The 21,735-nt window shown below is 34.1% G+C and overlaps 1 protein-coding gene across 1 annotated transcript in view; it reads left to right on the top strand.

Moving 5' to 3' along the window:
* The first annotated feature begins 502 nt into the window (after positions 1-502).
* LOC128205309 (uncharacterized) overlaps positions 503-21,735 on the top strand; it is a 36,309-nt gene continuing 15,076 nt past the window's right edge. The window contains exon 1 of the mRNA XM_052906843.1: positions 503-696. Within this exon, the coding sequence (XP_052762803.1) occupies positions 680-696 (17 nt within the window). The 5' untranslated portion in view covers positions 503-679. The remainder of the gene's footprint in view (positions 697-21,735) is intronic.

Here is a 21,735-nt window from a genome sequence, read left to right as displayed (position 1 = left end):
TAAGATAGGTTCATCCTCAGCCGAGCGTAGGGTGTTTTGCGGAAACAAGGTTTACCGTGGCATCGAGTTGACATCTGTATGTTTTAATTTATCTCGATCGCACGATATACTAAGTCGTGCGCACGAGATAAATAAAAACACACTCATGTCAGCTCTTAGCACCGTACAAATAACTGATAATTTAATTCAGCAATGCATAAACAGTCCAATTATTCGCCGAGATCACATATGATATAGCAATGTATAGCAAGTCATTTAATTCCCCGAGTAAAGCAATACATTGCAAATCAAAGTATTTCCCGAGAATATCTATATCATTGCAAAGCAAGTCAAAGAATTTTCTTAATTAAGCTGTATCCGTTGGCTAGCAACACAGCGACGACGTATTAAGCCAACCTTTAAGTATCGAAAAGGCATCGTATAACACACAGAGCGAGCGGATATAGCTTTTAATAACAATAACAGCTATACCATCAAATTACTGTGGTATTTTGTCTCATTAGAATACTGTTATTATCGCGAATATATTTCCATTTCTGTTTTGTTATTCTGGAAATCTAGGCGTGTTTAGTTGTTCGTATTGATTCGCAGTGTTAACTTCGGTTGACACAAATACTGTGTTGCGCTTTAAGCACTGTTTTGTTTTGTTTTGCTCGTGGATACGAAGTTAATCTTTAAAATGGGCCAGAAGCCAAGGTTGGTAATGTATGCTTCATAGTTTGATTTGGCTTGTATCATTATTATAATAATTATTTAGATAAACACGAAAGCTATTTTTTTCTGTAATATCATAGATTTTGAAAAAAAACTTGTTTGCTTAAAATTATTTATGCTGTATTCACAACATTAATGCTAATACAATTTATGTTATGTTATGTTATGTATAAAGTTGGCAGGATTTTATTTTAGTAAGATATGAAAAGTAGAAGTATTTTTGATATCATGTTTGCATGCTCGTGATAGCTTGTCAAATCTAACAATGCGTAAAAAGTATGCTGTTTCTGGTTTATAGACCTAACCTCTTTTGCCCCGACCCTAAATATTTCCATTGCTTCAGAATTTGTTTTTGAAATCATTTGTTTGATGTTTTTCTTTTATACGCTAAAAGTGGGGTGTTTTGGCTTTAACACTATCAAAGATGCTAATAATGGTTGTGTGCATGTCCTTAAAGCTGCACTCTAACAGATTAAACGTTTTAACATTTTTATAGTTTTTGTCTTGGAACCTGCCAATCAATGCAAAAGTACATGGAAATAAATGATATAAGACTGCTTACGAAAATTCAGATCGCAGATTTTCATATTTTAGGTCTAAAAATGATGTTTTATGCATTTTTCTTATACCGTTAGTAACGCTTTAAGCCATTAAAATATTTTTTTCTAGCGAAATATGAAAAGCTGCGATCTGATCTTTGGTCAGCAGTCTTATATCACTGGTTTGCAGAGATTTACGCAAAACATGGCTCATTCCAAGACAAAAATAAAAAAGTAGTAAAATGGTACATATGTGAGCTTTAAGCCGTTATACATTATATACATGTATTTGTGGTCCTTTATACAAGTTCACATAAATTATATACACTAACGGATTTAGGTTGGAGTGTCCCCTCATACCGGTAAAGATTGTAAATTATCTTTTATTTTAAATATTATTTTTGAAGTTTAACCGATATCACCTTGATTAATTGAAATGTGATAAAAAATATCTAAAAAATGAGAGAAGAAAATCATTTAAGGTGATACTCGTATTTAAAACCAATACATAAACATGTATAACACATATAATTGTTGACTGATAAATATTTAACTACCAAGTAAATAATGTATTTAATATGAAATATCAATTACTGATAACAAGAGTGTAACTGTGTATTTAATAGCTGCAAACGCACAACTATTTAATGACTGGTGGATCACATAATATTTAAGGAGATATACGATCGTCTATGAGGTAGAAAAACCGTGTTTTCTGCACATTTCTTTATCAAACAATTAAACACGGTATCCTGCATAAGAAACATTGTTTTCGATATTTATTCATCCTTTACGATAGATAAAAACAATTGTATTAAGTGTTGTACTGTTTATTTGGGGGAGTAAGAGCGCATCTTTAAATTAAAAAAGTTTATTTAGCTGAAATCCAGACCCATTTTGCTTGATAGGTTAGACCACTGCGTATGTGATCAGTTGTGTCTGCTATGTAGCAAAAACCATCATTCGGAACTCCTCGGCCATTTTTATCGAAAACAACCTCGGATATATGGCGGTACATCAGAAGAAGTAGTTCGTTAAATTTTGAATTATATCATTAATTAAATGTAGTGTTTAAGCTCTTATTTGTTGATCTGAATAGTATTATTGCAAACATAATTAAGACCCAAGAGTTTAATCATTAAGTTAAACTGCTAAATTAAATTACTACGCGATCTACTTGCAGTGTACCGATTTCTTACATTGTAAACCGTCCATATACATCCGAGGTTGTTCTCGATAAAAATGGCCGAGGGGCTCCGAATGATAAAATCATCAGCCAACAACTGACTAGTTATCTAATTGTTTGGAATAATTTGGCCATTTTCCGTCGAAAACAACCTCGGATGGACATGGACGGTTTACAATGTCAGAATTCTTTTAACTACGCTTCAAGTAGATCGCGAAGTAAGTTCAAAAGAGCAGTTTAACTTAATGACTTTACTCTTGATACTCTTTATTATTTATGCAATACTACACTTTACTGACAATTTATTTATATTTAATTGTTTTCGATGGAATTACTTAGAGGTGTTCCGAATGGTTATCCAGTGAGAAAGCAAGTTTGGTTAGCTAAAAAAACCAAGGTTCATGTTCGTTTCATAAATGTGCACATATAGCCAAAAACGTGGCAAATTTTACAAGATGGTACAGCATATTGGTAAACACCCTGTCGGAATATAAATAAATTTCATGTGTAAGAGGGGTCGATCGAAATATCTGGCCCAGAGGGCACGTGCGGAAGCCGATAACAAGCCTCGCCAATTTACCGGCCATGGCGATGCATTTCGTGTCTTTATAACATCCGGTAGATGGCGAAAATGACACGCCTAATACTATAAATATCTAAAACAGGCGGCGGCTATGTGCCACACTACCTAACCCTAACCCAACCCCAAATGACGTGTATAACCAGCACCGACTACGCCCCGCCTACGTCCGCTACTTGACGCTATTTAGACTAAGTATTTCTTCTATCATACCTAAAACGTAAAATTTTAGTAAGAATTGGCGTTTTAAATGCTGCCTGTACTTAACCAAAAAGCGCTTGCAAAAACATATACAACTAAGAAATAATTTGTTCAAACTGTGAATAAGTTTAAAAAATTCATTTTACTAAACACTGCATAGCAATAAGAACTACAAAGCACCAAGGTTTGGTCATCTGTAAGAAACCAAACACACGGATAATCATTACTCAAGTTAAAGTAACCATAAAGCATACATGAAACAGCTTGTACACTTATATAGATATTTCCCGCGTCTCTCATGGTAAGTCTCTTATTTGTACTGCATTTTAAATCTATAAGGTTAAACGACCAGGTGAACTAGTTTATTGTGAGACGCATTTAAAGCGCTCCGTTTGCAAGAATAATTACATCATTTCCGCGTGATGTAGAGCATGAATAATTACATCATTTCTGCGTGATGTAGAGCATGAATAATTACATCATTTCCGCGTGATGTACAACATAGGAACATAATAAAATATAGACACTCATGAAATACGATATATCTTTTTATGAAAAAAAAAACAAGATTAGAAATTGTCATATTCAAGGTGAAGGTAATTGTTCAAGTACTAGAAAGCCAAGGGCAATCGGAACACCTCGGCAATCTCCGCCATACGACGATCCTCGGTAGTTTGCCGGTGACTTAGTAAAAGTAGTTCGTACAATTAATATCAATACTATTAATTGACTATTTGTTTTAACGTCCAATTTATATTTTTAAGCTCAAATCAATTACCAATGAAGTGTCCTTTTGCATAAATCAGTAAAATTTCTAAGAGTAAAGTCCGAAGGGTTTACTGCAAAATTAAAATAACTACGCGATTTACTTGCAGCGTAGTTCAATGTAAAGATTTCTGACATTGTAAACCGCCCATGTTTCGAAGAAAAATGGCCGAGATGACTGATTGAAGAGAGCGAGAGCGTCATGTCAATATAAATGAATCTACATTGCCACGTAAGCAAATAAACGAAATATAGGAAATGTAAAACTTTGCTTTGATTGGTCGCATAGCAAACAATGAGCTAGTACAATATTTCTAAAATCGCCGGTTGGTTGTCAATAACGCAAAGTGGCGGATCCGTGGTCTAGTGGTAACACACTGGACTATCAATCCAGGGGTCGCAGATTCGATTCCCCGTCGCATCACTAAAAAATACTAATCGTCTTCCGGGAGGGACGTTGAATGGGGGTCCCGTGTGACACAGTGCTATACACTGGAGCACGTTAAAGAACCGGGGTAGCTCTAACCAGGGTTACATCCTGTCTGTGCACTATGCTCCAAAAACCTAAAATGACCAACAATCTTAACGGAGCACTAGCCGAATGGGCAAGGCTCGAGTGCGAGTATAAATAAGCTTACATACACAATAACGCCAAGTGGCATATTAACTACCGACTAACAACATTCTCAGCTATGGTGCCATACCAAACACGAGTATTATCTGTCAATGTTAACAGATATTAGATAGGTAATAACAATAACAATAATAACCGAATTTATTGTAGCGTATGAACTTTCTGTATGTGATTTTACTCGTTTGTTTCACATTGTTTGTAACTACGCATACACGTTGGCATTGATCATTATAAACATAATTATGTGTTGATGATAATTTACATTGTACAATACGAACTGAGCTGTCTGTCTGTCTGTCTGTCTGCCTGCCTGCCTGCCTGCCTGCCTGCCTGTCTGTCTGTCTGTCTATCTTGACGTATTGCTTAAACTGTACATTGAATTATCGGTATGCTGTATATGCATAAGATATGACACATGCTGTTATGTTTTGTTCTGTTCTGTTCTATTACACTACAAAAGTTGTTTGGATTTATAGTTTACTTGAATTGAATAGAACAAAAAGTACTACATGTGTATAATTAAAAAACAACATGGTGATTCTGGCTGTCGAGGCAGGTGGTGTTAATTGCATTGCGCTCAATAATTAATCTCAATCTTACTACAAAAGTACTGCTATAAGTGCACGTACTAGTTGTTTGTACTTCTGTAGGGTCTAATTTATATAATTTATCTGTGTCGATTACAACATGTTTTTGTCCATTACAGCATGTTTAAGTCCTTTACATGTGTCTGTCCATTACAACATGTATCTGCCTATTACAACATGTGCCTGTGCATTACAATGGGTGTCTGTCCATTACAACATGTGTCTGTGCATTACAATGGGTGTCTGTCCATTACAACATGTGACTGTCCATTACAACATGTGTCTCTCCATTACAACGTGTGTCTGTCCATTACAACGTGTGTCTCTCCATTACAACTTGTGTCTCTCCATTACAACGTGTGTCTGTCCATTACAACATGTGTCTCTCCATTACAACGTGTGTCTCTCCATTACAACATGTGTCTGTCCATTACAACGCGTGTCTCTCCATTACAACATGCTTCCAATACAACATTTGTCCATTACAACTTGTGTCTGTCCATTACAACATGTGTCCATTACAACATGTGTCCATAACAACATGTGTATGTCCATTACAACATGTGTCCATTACAACGTGTGCCAATTACAACGTGTGTTAGATGTCAGAATTAGATGTTAGAGGCTACAGACTCAATACGAGGTTTCTATAACCATGCTTTGTTTACCCTTGCTGCCAATATACAGACTCAATACGTCTTTTCTATAACCATGCTTTGTTTACCCTTGCCATGTTTTGTTTACCCTTGCTGCCAATATACAGATTCAATACGAGGTTTCTATAACCATCCTTTGTTTACCCTTGCTGCCAATATACAGACTCAAAACGAGGTTTCTATTACCATGCTTTGTTTACCCTTCCTGCCATTATACAGACTCACTACAAGGTTACTATAGCCATGCTTTGTTTAATCTTTCTGCTGTTTTAAGTCTCAATACGAGGTTTCTTTAGCCTTGCTTTGTAAAGGGTAACTTCCTGCCAATATACAGTCTCAATAAATCTGAGACTGCGATTAACAAGTCCTGCTTACATTTGTTATCAATTGATCTTTCTTTCTTTGTGGAGTGCACTGATTTTACATATATAGAAACAAATAACACATATTGTGAGCCCAGTTGTGATATTAATATCAAATGCCACTTCGAATAGTCGAACTAAAACAAGAATCACGCATAGACAAATTACGTGAAATGGTATTGACATTTTTCTCATGTTCCCTGTTGTTTTTCACGGGAATTATTTGCATATATGATGGTATTCAGATTATGTTTATTACGTTCGTAAATAGTTGTGAGACCATTGCAATTGGAACACCTCGGCCATTTCCATCGAAAATAAACTCGGATGTATGCCGCTGGATTAGAAGAAATTGTTCATGAAATAATATTAAAACTGAAATTAAAGCTGCACTCTCACAGATTGAACGTTTTGACAACTTTTTTTTATTATTTTTGTCTTGGGATGAGCCAATTTTTGCGACAATCCATGAACACAAGTCATATAAGACTGCTGACAAAAAATTAGATCGCAGATGTTATATTTAAGTTCAAAAACTGATGTTTTATGCATTTTTCTTAAACCGTTAGAAACGGTTTAAGCTATAACACATTAACTTTCAAACGGAAATATGAAAATCTACGATCTGTTGTTGTTTTTTGTCAGCAATCTTACATCATTGGGTTGCAGATATTTACGTAAAAAATTGCTCTGTCCAAGACAAAAAATAAAGAAGTTGTAAAAATAGTAAATCTGTGAGAGTGCAGCTTTAATATAGTCCTTCAACGTGTTATATGTATAACTAAGTTCAAATTTATTCCAAATGAAACATTTTACCACATAAATAGATAAGATTCCTAAGAGTAAAGTCCTTTTATCTGCTGAATTGAAATTACTACGCCATCTACTTGCAGCTTATAGTTAAATTGTAAACCGCCCATATACATCTGAGGTTGTTTTCTATTGAAAATGGCCGATGTGTACCGATTGAAATCCTTGCTGTGTCTTGTTATTAAGCCTGTTTCTGGCGTTGATAAATGTCAAGGCGTATTTTAACTGAGTAAAAATCTGGCATGTTCCAAAGCGCAAAATGTAGGACAATTAATTTAACCATTTTCTCAATTGAAATATTTCACCGAAATTCAACAGTTGATCTTCTATTTATTCTAAAATTATCTCTCCTAACAATACAGATGATGCATTTTATAAAAATCAGCTTTAAATAATGCACCAGTCAATTGTAACCATTGCCCCCAGGTCCGGGGAATAGCGGGGACTTTAACTCTCGGTCCAGCCAATCCCGGGTAAAATCCCCGCCCTGTGGGCTCAAACTGCTGAAAAAATCCCCGCCAAATGCCCACGCATCCCAGGAACCCTAGGTAAGGCCCATTCCCTGCTATTTTCGGCGCGATAACAAAATCCTTGCATTCACTCGGCACTGCGGGGCAACCTGGAAGGTAAAAACATTGCCCATTTTCACCGCTATCTCCGGTATACCCGCAGACCTGGGGGTTGGGGTGGGTGCGGAGGGGGGCTGGTTACAATTCACTGGTGCATAACGTATAACAATCAGGATTTTATAAACTTAGTTATTTTACTATACTGTTGGTGCTCTATAATTATAGTTATCACTAAAACGTCATCTTCCTTAGCAATGACACTACTAATAATGAAATAAGTCTCCAATATACGATCATTTTCACAAAGATGATATTTTCGATAATTTAGGTTGCCATATCCAAACATAACCGTAATTTAAAGCTGTACTCTCACCGATTTGACTTTTTGACTTTTTTTTGCCTTGGAATAAGCCAGTTGTATGCGTAAATGTCTGGAAACCAGTGATTAAATACTGCTGACAAAAGATCAGAACGACCCTTTTCATATTTGCTTTTGAATATTGATATTTTATGGCTAAAACCGTTACTTACACCTGAAATTTTCGACAGCTTCCCTATCAATTGAGATCTATTCTATTGTGAGTTATCTTATATCATTGAATTGAAGGCATTGATACCAGAATCCTCGACAAAAACTAAAATACGGTCAAAACTGTCAATCTGTGAGAGTGCAGCTTTATAGACCTCGAAGCATTTCATTTCAACACACACGTGCATTCAAGTAAAATATAATTGGAATTTTCAAGTTTTATTAAGTGTATTCGTTTCATGTTGGCAGGGTACGTTGTTATGCAAACCCCGAATGTCCCCACCCCCATATAAATTACCCGGAAGGCAAATTTATTCCAAGGTTTATAAATAATAATGGTTGATATAACAAGTATTAAATCACAAGTATTATAATTTTCAATAATATTATTCAGAATTTAAGTATAATAAAAATAAATCATGTGATTTAGTACTATTTACTGCTGCCCAATCATTAATTATATTTTTAGTCATATTTTTCATATATTTATTATTATTATTATAGTTTTGCCTCTTTGATTATAATAAGCGGTGGAGGCATAGGGCCTTGGCAAATCCACGGACACTCGTTGGGCTGACTTCCAGAAAGTTATAGTCTTAATTCGTTGTAATATGATGATATTTATGAAAAAATTCGTATGGAAAATTTATTTGTATTTGAAAGATTGCTTTATTTGCTTAGTATTCAATTTCATTTAAAGAGACTAGACACTAGATGGTTCCAAGCTCGCCAAATACAGTATTTCCTCAAAACAAGCTTAACATTGTCAATACGAGTAAGTATGAGGACTATAATACAGTGTGTGTATACCACGTGATATATTGCGTCATAGATGCTAACGAAGGGAGGTAATATTTTGCTTCGAATAAAGACTTTAATCAAAGCACTATTTCTTCACCATTTTAAATAAAACATAGCGCCATATACACCGCTTACGGAGCCCCGCCTTCGGTCTTTTGCCAGAGTTTGATTGAGAATTAAATTTCTTAAAACACTTCGACAAACATTTCCACAAAATTACCGTCTGGCGGAGCACTGTCAAAACATTAGTTAGGAAACAGGTTTGTCGAAATGTTTGATAAAACTTATTACCTTATCAAACTCCGGTACTAAAACAAAGTCGGGGCTGTTTAACGACATAGACTGCCCTATGTTTCATTTAAAATAGTGTAGTAAAAGAAAAGATATCTTTGTTTTAAGACTTCATTTTAAGCCAAATGTTGCCTTCCGATGTACCATATATGACGTAATTTATCACGTGGTATACACACAATGTAATGCATTAGTTTGCAAATTAAAATAACAATTTCTCTTTGCCTCAGCTGTGTTTACCCGTTTAAAAAAGTGCATAACGGTTTTCTTGTTTAAAGTGTGTATATTTAGCAGTGGAAGTCACGTGATTAGTACAGACACATATACCGACGCTATTTTTAAATTAACTGGTATTTATGTGGTAGACAGACCCAGTAAATGTCGAATTGGAAAAATACACAAAAACTGCGAAAGAGATATACGTCGTTAACGTTGTGACACATCAGTAAGTTAGATTAAAAGCGTTGTAAACGACGATATCATTTTTATGTACGTTTATGACAAGATCCTTTTTTCTTGCAATTGTATCATGTGGTGTCTAGTCCCTTTAAATTCCTGATCTTTTGACATCTTGTTTTATTATCGTTTATGATCATTTGCTTTGCTTTGAAAAACAAGATGCGAAATGTTATAGCCGAGCTGCGCTTGAAAATCCCTGTGTGTGCTGACTAGATTCATACTATTTTTGTTACTTTGATCTATCTACAGATATTGTGTGTCAATCCTGAAATTAATCTTTTTTTTTCAGTTTAATACGATTGAAATATGAATGCGTACAAGTTTCTGTTTGAAAACTGATATTACTTTCTTATCATATAATAATATTTGTGAAATGGTTTTTGCATGGGCGTGGTCGTTAAGACCTTCACAAAGAAACACTCTGTCTGAAGTTATTTCAAGATATTGATTGAGACTATAAATTGCGGTGAAATTTTGTAAATAGTAAAGGTTTATACGATACATGTACAAACATTTTGATTTGTTTTGTGGTCTTAAAGCTGCACTCTCACAAATTGATCGTTTCGACAAATTTTATTCTTTTGACTTGGAATCAGCCAATTTTGGCATAACTGTCTGGAAATCAGTGATTTAAGACTGCTGACAAAAGATCAGATGGCATTTTTTTCATGCTTACGTTCAAAAATTGAAATTTATGTCGAAAAATTCATCTTTCCTTAAAGCATTTGGAACGCTTTTAGCAATAAAACATTAAAGTTCAAACATACATATAAACACTGCGATCTGATCTTTTGACAGCAGTCTTATATCACTGGTTTCCAGACATTAATTATATTTAGTTGGGTATATGGGTCATAACGGTGTCTGAAAAAAATGGTTTATTCTTAATAAGTGATGATTTGAGTATACAGATTACAATGTCATGTGCCAGAACGGACAAACGCATGAACAGTTATAAACATAGCAGTACATTAACTGTAGACATAATAGAATAAACTGGACAAACGTCAACCTTGTGCAAGAACTCAATAATTGCATATAAACATATAGGGTTATTATGTTATCGCATTAAGTAAAACATTGTTGTATTTAGGTTCTGTATGAATAAAGGAAAGAAATCCTTAATATGAAAATAGCATAAGCTGACTTAAATGTGCGTTATTGTACATCATGTATCATCAAACATCAAAATATAGAATATAGGTATGTTATATATATTGCTTAATCTGCATGATTGTATTATGCTTGCACGAAAGCGTGCGAGAAACCATGTCCTCATTAGTAGAATATATCTCTTCTTGTGATTAACCAAGTCCTAATTAGTAGACAGTATATCCTTCTTGTGATTAACCAAGTCCTAATTAGTAAACAGTATATAGTTCTTGTGATTAACCAAGTCCTAATTAGTAGACAGTATATCCTTCTTGTGATTAACCAAGTCCTAATTAGTAGACAGTAAATCCTTCTTGTGATTAACCAAGTCCTTATTAGTAGAAAGTATCTCTTCTTGTGATTAACCAAGTCCTAATTAGTAGACAGTATATCCTTCTTGTGATTAACCAAGTCCTAATTAGTAGACAGTATATCCTTCTTGTGATTAACCAAGTCCTAATTAGTAGACAGTATATCCTTCTTGTGATTAACCAAGTCCTAATTAGTAGACAGTGTATCCTTCTTGTGATTAACCAAGTCCTAATTAGTAGACAGTAAATCCTTCTTGTGATTAACCAAGTCCTTATGAGTAGAAAGTATCTCTTCCTGTGATTAACCAAGTCCTAATTAGTAGACAGTGTATCCTTCTTGTGATTAACCAAGTCCTAATTAGTAGACAGTAAATCCTTCTTGTGATTAACCAAGTCCTAATTAGTAGACAGTATATCCTTCTTGCGAGAAACCAAGTCCTAATTAGTAGACAGTATCTCCTCATTGCGAGAAACCATGTCCTAATTAGTAGACAGTATCTCCTAATTGCGAGAAACCAAGTCCTAATAAGTAGACAGTAAATCCTTATTGCGAGAAACCAAATCCTAATTAGCAGATAATAAGCCATAATTACGAGGTTTTTGGTACATAGCTTATTATCTCCAAGTTACGAGATATTAATACGATTTTCCTAATGAGTTCATTGTATCTTCTAATTAGAAAATAGTATCTGCTAATTACGATCTAGTATATCTTAATTAGGATTTATTATATCCAAATAGGAAAAAGTATCTCATAATTATGAGAGTGTGTATCCTAATTAGGAGATGATTTATAAAAACATGTTATGGACAGTGTCCCTTAGAAGCTTCCATTTGTTTGTATTTGTAAAATCATGATGCGTTTTCTTATATCGTCATTTAAAGTTGCACTCTCACAGATTGAACGTTTTGACATTTTTTTTTAAATATTTTTTTGTCTTGGAACGAGCCAATATTTGCGAAAATCCATGGAAACCAGTTATATAAGACTGCTGACAAAAATTAGATCGCAGATTTTTATATATAAGTTCAAAAATTCATGTTCTATGCATTTTTCTTAAACCGGCTATAAAACATAAATTTTCGAACGGAATTATGAAAATCTGCGATCTGATCTTTTGTCAGCAATCTTTTATCATTGTTTTGCAGATATTAACGCAAAAATATGCTCTTTCCAAGATAAAAAATTAAAAAAAGTTGTAAAAATGGTATATCTGTGAGAGTGCAGCTTTAAAACAATATTCTTAATTGTGGTAAATATTATATGGGAGTAAGAGTGCAGATTGTACACAGTAGATCCGGTTGCTGTGCGGTGTCGTTTGAAATCGATCTGAGGGGCAGATGGGGACACATATACCGCGCATTTAATTGTAACAGTTGTCGTTTAGTTATTTCCCAATGGGTTGACGTGAAATATCTCATAGTGCATTAAAATATTTCCATTATGATATTAATTACGATAAATTTATTAGAAATCGGAAACTAAGACTACCAACAAAAAATATTCTTATCTCTCACCATAAGGCATGTTAATTTGGCATTGGACTTATATCTGTACGGCAGGCAATCAGAGATATATTAAAGTTTTTTTTCTACCTTGCGATATAACATGATTCCTTTGTTAAACGATTTCCCAAAAGACCAACAGATGTACGCATTTAAACGGACTCCCTCACGATTTCTAAGCTAGCTGTTTAACCTTTCCCTTTTGTGCGTATTACATTAAAAATACATTTATTTAGTTTTTATTCAGAATATTTTTTGTTAATACATATTTAAATATTTGCCCGGAAAAGCATCTTTTTTGCGGAAAAAGTTTAAAAACTAAGGCTGTTTAAATTTAAAAAGGTGTTTTGAGTGATAAACCTTTAACTTCATTCTAAATAATGCAAATTTATGCAAATTTTAATCACTGATAACAAGATTGTAACGCGTTTATATTATGTATATTCAATTTTCGAACGTAAATATAAAAAAAACTGCGATCTGACCTTTTGTCAGCAGTCTTATATCACTGGTTTCCAGATATATCCGCAAACATTGTCTCATTCCAAGACCAAAAATACATAAAAAGTTGTTAAAACGGTCAATCTGTGAGAGTGCAGCTTTAAGATAATTTGAAACTCATTTTCTTATCTCTCACAGCAAGTTTTTTTCAACTCACGTCTCTTTTATTTCCAATACCTCAGCAAACCTCATTTATTCTCAAAGTCATTACACCAGACACACGTCATTGTAAGTTCTTTGCCCCCTTGAACAATAGTCACATTAAGTTCACCTTAATGATAACCGTTACTAGAGGAACGAATGACGTAGAAGCAAATATTGACAATAAGTTTTTTTTTAACTGTTTTTTCAAAAATGTCTTTATGAGTCACTAGTGTATTCAGGGGGAGGGTGGCGCAACCCCCCCCCCCAAAAAAAAAAGCCGTTCAAATTTGCTTTTGTATGTCAACAATCGGAAACCCCCCGCTCAAAATGTATCATTTAGGAGTTGAATTATTTAATTTATTGAGGGAGTAACACAACTCCCGTATCTACATTTTAAGCAATACAAATTTTGATTCAGAGGAAAGGGCGCATGTCAAAAGATTGCGACCCTAAGTTACGCCCCCTCTAACGTCAATTCCTGGAACCGAATTGAAGGCATTGATACCAGAATCAGCTGATTCTTAGACAAAAACTAAAAAATGGTCAAAACTGTCAATCTGTGAGAGTGAAGCTTTAAAGACCTCGTAACATTACATTTCAACACACACGTGCATTCAAGTGAAATATAATTCAATTGCAAGTTTTATTAAGTGTATTCGTTTCATGGGGGCAGGGTACGTTGTTATGCAAACCCCGAATGCCCCCACCCCCATATAAATTACCCGAAAGGCAAATTTATTCCAAGGTTTATAAATAATAATGGTGGATATAACAAGTATTAAATCACAAGTATTATAATTTTCAATAATATTATTCAGAATTTAAGTATAATAAAAATAAATCATGTGATTTAGTACTATTTACTGCTACCCAATCATTAATTATATTTTTAGTCATATTTTTCATATATTTATTATTATTATTATAGTTTTGCCTCTTTGATTATAATAAGCGGTGGAGGCATAGGGCCTTGGCAAATCCACGGACACTCGTTGGGCTGACTTCCAGAAAGTTATAGTCTTAATTCGTTGTAATATGATGATATTTATGAAAAAATCGTCTGGAAAATTTATTTGTTTTTGAAAGATTGCTTTATTTGCTTAGTATTCAATTTCATGTAAAGAGACTAGATACTAGATGGTTCCAAGCTCGCCAAATACAGTATTTCCTCAAAACAAGCTTAACATTGTCAATACGAGTTAGTAGTATGAGGACTATAATACAGTGTGTGTATACCACGTGATATATTGCGTCATAGATGCTACGTAGGGAGGTAATATTTCGCTTCGAATAAAGACTTTAATCAAAGATAACTTCACTATATCTTCACCATTTTAAATAAAACATAGCGCAATATACGCCGCTTACGGAGCCCCGCCTTCGGTCTTTTGCCAGAATTTGATTGAGAATTAAATTTCTTAAAACACTTCGACAAACATTTCCACAAAATTACCGTCTGGCGGAGCACTGTCAAAACATTAGTTAGGAAACAGGTTTGTCGAAATGTTTGATAAAACTTATTACCTTATCAAACTCCGGTACTAAAACAAAGTCGGGGCTGTTTAACGACATAGACTGCCCTATGTTTCATTTAAAATAGTGTAGTAAAAAAAAAGATATCTTTGTTTTAAGACTTCATTTTAAGCCAAATGTTGCCTTCCGATGTACCATATATGACGTAATTTATCACGTGGTATACACACAATATAATGCATTAGTTTGCAAATTAACATAACAATTTCTCTTTGCCTCAGCTCTGTTTACCCGTTTAAAAAGTGCATAACGGTTTTCTTGTTTAAAGTGTGTATATTTAGCAGTGGAAGTCACGTGATTAGTACATAGACATATACCGATGCTACTTTTAAATTAACTGGTATTTATGTGGTAGACAGACCCAGTAAATGTCGAATTGGAAAAATACACAAAAACTGCGAAAGAGATATACGTCGTTAACGATGTGACACATCAGTAAGTTAGATTAAAAGCGTTGTAAACGACGATATCATTTTTATGTACGTTTATGACAAGATCCTTTTTTCTTGCAATTGTATCATCTGGTGTCTAGTCCCTTTAAGTTCCTGATCTTTTGACATCTTGTTTTATTATCGTTTATGATCATTTGCTTTGCTTTGAAAAACAAGATGCGAAATATTATAGCCGAGCTGCGCTTGAAAGTTCCTGTGTGTGCTGCCTAGATTCATACTATTTTTGTTACTTTGATCTATCTACAGATATTGTGTGTCAATCCTGAAATTAATCTTTTTTTTTTCAGTTTAATACGATTGAAATATGAATGCGTACAAGTTTCTGTTTGAAAACTGATATTACTTTCTTATCATATAATAATCTTTGTGAAATGGTTTTTGCATGGGCGTGGTCGTTAAGACCTTCACAAAGAAACACTCTGTCTGAAGTTATTTCAAGATATTGATTGAGACTATAAATTGCGGTGAAATTTTGTAAATAGTAAAGGTTTATACGATACATGTACACACATTTTGATTTGTTTTGTGGTCTTAAAGCTGCACTCTCACAAATTGACCGTTTCGACAAATTTTATTCTTTTGACTTGGAATCAGCCAATTTTGGCATAACTGTCTGGAAATCAGTGATTTAAGACTGCTGACAAAAGATCAGATGGCATTTTTTCATGCTTACGTTCAAAAATTGAAATTTATGTCGAAAAATTAATCTTTCCTTAAAGCATTTGGAACGCTTTTAGCAATAAAACATTAAAGTTCAAACATACATATAAACACTGCGATCTGATCTTTTGACAGCAGTCTTATATCACTGGTTTCCAGACATTTATGCAAAAATAGGTCCATTCCAAGACAATTTTTTTTTTAAAAGTTGCAATTGTTTTTATTTTTTTTTGTCTTGGAATGAGCCAATTTTTGTATAAAACCAGTGATATTAGAAGGCTGACTAAAGATTATAGATCGCTCTTGTTCATTGTTATGGTCGAAAAAAAAATGGTTAAAAGTGTTACTATGCATTAAGAAAATTGAAATTTTCGGCCATGTTTCGAACTGAATTGAATGCATTTACACCAAATTCAGTTGATTCTGAGACATTTTACTGACACACCTGTCTATCTGTGAGAGTGAAGCTTTAAGGGTCAGGCTCAACTACTTTATGCAGACAAACTTTAAAAGTAAAATAGCGAGAGGGTGCTATTTTTAATTGACGGCTTACTATGGTTATATTTAGTTGGGTATATGGGTCATAACTGTATCTGAAAAAAATGGTTTATTCTTAATAAGTGATGATTTGAGTATACAGATTACAATGTCATGTGCCAGAACGGACAAACGCATGAACAGTTATAAACATAGCAGTACATTAACTGTAGACATAATAGAATAAACTGGACAAACGTCAACCTTGTGCAAGAACTCAATAATTGCATATAAACATATAGGGTTATTATGTTATCGCATTAAGTAAAACATTGTTGTATTTAGATTCTGTATGAATAAAGGAAAGAAATCCTTAATATGAAAATAGCATAAGCTGACTTAAATGTGCGTTATTGTACATCATGTATCATCAAACATCAAAATATAGAATATAGGTATGTTATATATATTGATTAATCTGCATGATTGTATTATGCTTGCACGAAAGCGTGCGAGAAACCATGTCCTCATAAGTAGAATATATCTCTTCTTGTGATTAACCAAGTCCTAATTAGTAGACAGTATATCCTTCTTGCGAGAAACCAAGTCCTAATTAGTAGACAGTATCTCCTCATTGCGAGAAACCATGTCCTAATTAGTAGACAGTATCTCCTAATTGCGAGAAACCAAGTCCTAATAAGTAGACAGTAAATCCTTATTGCGAGAAACCAAATCCTAATTAGCAGATAATAAGCCATAATTACGAGGTTTTTGGTACATAGCTTATTATCTCCAAGTTACGAGATATTAATACGATTTTCCTAATGAGGTCATTGTATCTTCTAATTAGAAAATAGTATCTGCTAATTACGATCTAGTATATCTTAATTAGGATTTATTATATCCAAATAGGAAAAAGTATCTCATAATTATGAGAGTGTGTATCCTAATTAGGAGATGATTTATAAAAACATGTTATGGACAGTGTCCCTTAGAAGCTTCCATTTGTTTGTATTTGTAAAATCATGATGCGTTTTCTTATATCGTCATTTAAAGTTGCACTCTCACAGATTGAACGTTTTGACATTTTTTTTTAAATATTTTTTTGTCTTGGAACGAGCCAATATTTGCGAAAATCCATGGAAACCAGTTATATAAGACTGCTGACAAAAATTAGATCGCAGATTTTTATATATAAGTTCAAAAATTCATGTTCTATGCAATTTTCTTAAACCGGCTATAAAACATAAATTTTCGAACGGAATTATGAAAATCTGCGATCTGATCTTTTGTCAGCAATCTTTTATCATTGTTTTGCAGATATTAACGCAAAAATATGCTCTTTCCAAGACAAAAAATTAAAAAAAGTTGTAAAAATGGTATATCTGTGAGAGTGCGGCTTTAAAACAATATTCTTAATTGTGGTAAATATTATATGGAAGTAAGAGTGCAGATTGTACACAGTAGATCCGGTTGCTGTGCGGTGTCGTTTGAAATCGATCTGAGGGGCAGATGGGGACACATATACGTCGCATTTAATTTTTACAGTTGTCATTTAGTTATTTCCCAATGGATTGACGTGAAATATCTCATAGTGCATTAAAATATTTCCATTATGATATTAATTACGATAAATTTATTAGAAATCGGAAACTAAGACTACCAACAAAAAATATTCTTATCTCTCACCATAAGGCATGTTAATTTGGCATTGGACTTATATCTGTACGGCAGGCAATCAGAGATATATTAAAGTTTTTTTTCTACCTTGCGATATAACATGATTCCTTTGTTAAACGATTTCCCAAAAGACCAACAGATGTACGCATTTAAATGGTCTCCCTCACGATTTCTAAGCTAGCTGTTTAACCTTTCCCTTTTGTGCGTATTACATTAAAAATACATTTATTTAGTTTTTATTCAGAATATTTTTTGTTAATACATATTTAAATATTTGCCCGGAAAAGCATCTTTTTTGCGGAAAAAGTTTAAAAACTAAGGCTGTTTAAATTTAAAAAGGTGTTTTGAGTGATAAACCTTTAACTTCATTCTAAATAATGCAAATTTATGCAAATTTTAATCACTGATAACAAGATTGTAACGCGTTTATATTATGTATATTCAATTTTCGAATGTAAATATAAAAACAAACTGCGGTCTGACCTTTTGTCAGCAGTCTTATATCACTGGTTTCCAGATATATCCGCAAACATTGTCTCATTCCAAGACCAAAAATACATAAAAAGTTGTTAAAACGGTCAATCTGTGAGAGTGCAGCTTTAAGATAATTTGAAACTCATTTTCTTATCTCTCACAGCAAGTTTTTTTTCAACTCACGTCTCTTTTATTTCCAATACCTCAGCAAACCTCATTTATTCTCAAAGTCATTACACCAGACACACGCCATTGTAAGTTCTTTGCCCCTTTGAACAATAGTCACATTAAGTTCACCTTAATGATAACCGTTACTAGAGGAACGAATGACGTAGAAGCAAATATTGACAATAAGTTGTTTTTTTAATCGTTTTCTTCTTTAAGAGATCAATATACTAACATACATAAAAAAAACTTTCCTTTTCATTGACAGAACATTATTAAGGAGTAAATCTTTTTTCTTAGAAAAAAATAAGGCTGGGTGAAGTATTCATCACTCATTGAAAGCTTAAAGGTCAATAAAACGAAGGTCACAATATAAAATTTGCGAAACCTATAACGCCCCATTAATGCACTAGTCAATTGCAACCAAGCCCCCCCCCCCCCCGGTCCGGGGGTATACCGGGGATAGCCGGGGAATTGGGCCGTGTTTTTACCTTTCAGGTTGCCCCGCAGTGCCGGGTGAATGCGGTGGTTTTGTCTTCGCGCAAAATATAGCGGGGAATGGCCTTACATAGGGTCCCTGGTGTGCGTGGGTATTTGGCAGGGATTTTAACATCAGTTCGTTCCTGCAGGGCGGGGATTTTACCCGGGGTTGGCTGGACCAAGTCAAAAGTCAAAGTCCCCGCTATTCCCCGGACCTTGGGGAGCCGTGGTTACAATTGACTGGTGCATTAAATAAGAATAATTCGACAATGAATATTGGTATTTGTATTTATGATGTATATGGCCCGTTTTTGGTCCTTATCAATTGTGGGTACAAAGATTGTCAAGTTCAAGGTCATACTCTTTTTGTGGAAAAAAAGAGAAATATATCCGCAAAAATTAAAGCATGGTTTGACGCAGGCACATGAAACTTTGTAGCAAGGTTGCACCGTAACCAGAAGATGACTTTTATTGATTTAGGGTGAGTAGGTCGGTGGTCCAGACAAAAGACATTATATTTGTAGAAAAGATGTCCACTAAGAAACTAGAGAATGGGATGAAGTAGGATAATGAAACACTGATGATAGTTTACTTTGTGGGAACAAGGAGTTAGAAGGTCAAGTTCTACATACTATTGCTGTGAACCTTGTGCAAAAATTTACAAAAACTTATTAATTTTTGAAACAATGCTTTTATACTTCATATTACCAAAATGTTTTAATACACCGTACTAATTAAATGTACTTGTATTGTTTTTCGGCGAGGCAGTATAAGATTGAGTTTGAATTCGAATTTAAACCAATCGATTAGTTAAAGGCGCAGTGTTTCAATACACAACAAAATCATGCTTTGATTGACTTTTATTTCAGTAGGAAAATGTCATTTAGTACACGCTAGACAAACACTTTCACGTGAACTGTATCTGAGTCCTTGTAAGATATGTATTGATTAATACTTCTTTTGCTTTGCTCAGTATTTTAAAATGTCTTTATGAGTCACTAGTGTATTCAGGCGGAGGGTGGTCCAGTTTTTATTTTGATATTTTTGAAAAGTTAATGGACATATTAGATTTAGACCATAACTTAAATTGTTATAGCCGCGGCAATTTGAACAATAAGTTTCTACATTTTGACTAGAGGTTCTCTTACAGGCTTTATCTTTGAAATGTTCATACATAAGGGCTTTTTCTGGTAATAAACTAGTTTGGGTTTTATATTGGTTTCACGAACTGTGTATTTTTGTAACAGTTTCAAAGACAAAGATGACCAGTTTTATCATTTGTTTTACAAAATCCGAAACTGGTTTTCGAACTATCGAAACCACCTCCGGAGGCGGTTCGGGTGGTTCGTTCCATCCGAAAACTAGTTCACTATGATAAAAAAGACATGGCGGACAGTGATCAAACTCGTGTGTTGAAATATCATATACTAGTAGTTAAAACGACGACCATCTGGGGTAAAATCGTTTTGAACGTCCCCCAGATGTAATGGCTACATGCAGAAGCTCCACCGTGTTACAGAAGCTGTACAAAAAAAACACATGCATTTCATGCCAAACAGGTTTCCAAACCACCGAGTTTAATTTGATAAAAATGAACACAAAACACGGTATTTCTCCCTCATGAGACAAAAGTAGACAATAGTAAATATTTTAGCATTTATCAATCATTTAATATTTGTGCGTTTTCAGCTATTAATATTTTCCATATATGTATTATTTATTAAGTAGTTAAAGGTTTAACACTTAAAAATTATGTTTGTTAATTCATGTGTATGTATTGATTTTGAATAAGAGTGTCGCTCCCTTTGGCACGATGTTGCGCGAGAGTTGCGTTGACGGGGGAAACCGGAGAACCCAGAGAAAAGCCATTTGTCCGGTTTGGTTGTCACTTACCAAACTCACATGCGCCCATGCCGGGAATCGAACCCTTGGGCCGTATTTAGTAAGTGTTTTAATTGACCTGTAATTAGCTGAACAATATGCTGAATGAAATCACTGAGCCCTGAACACCTTTGTGAGTAGCGAGTTCACTTACCTCTGCGCTAACCGGACAACCGAAATATTCATCTATTAAGTGAATGCTATAGCTCAAGCACGACCCATGTGTGTATGTTTCATATTGTATTTTATAGGCTTCGTTGTTTCTTATATACGGGATTATCAGTAAATTTCACTGTTCAAAATTTGATTTGCTAACCTAAATTCAAGACATATGGTCGATATAAATGGCATGTTAAAACTGTCGTGCTTTAAAATTATTCTCCGAAGTATTAAATGTTGGTTTTCATTCCAAGTATTTTCTTTCTAAAAGCAAATTTATATATATAATATAAGTTAACGCATAAGATGATGTATTTGTTTGATGGTAATGGTAGGAGAAACCCAATTTTCCTTCTCAAAATTGTATTATTACGATTTTGTTTGAACATTTTCAGCTGTTCCATTAAAAGTAAATGAGCTATAACACTCGGTAACCGGTCTTAATCTAGTTACATATTGTTTTCAAGGACAAGGCAC

The sequence above is a fragment of the Mya arenaria genome, chromosome 10 (assembly GCF_026914265.1).
Source record: "Mya arenaria isolate MELC-2E11 chromosome 10, ASM2691426v1".
Lineage (NCBI taxonomy): Eukaryota > Metazoa > Mollusca > Bivalvia > Myida > Myidae > Mya > Mya arenaria.
Note: the sequence above shows the minus strand (reverse complement) of the source record. Positions and strands in the feature narration are given on the sequence as shown.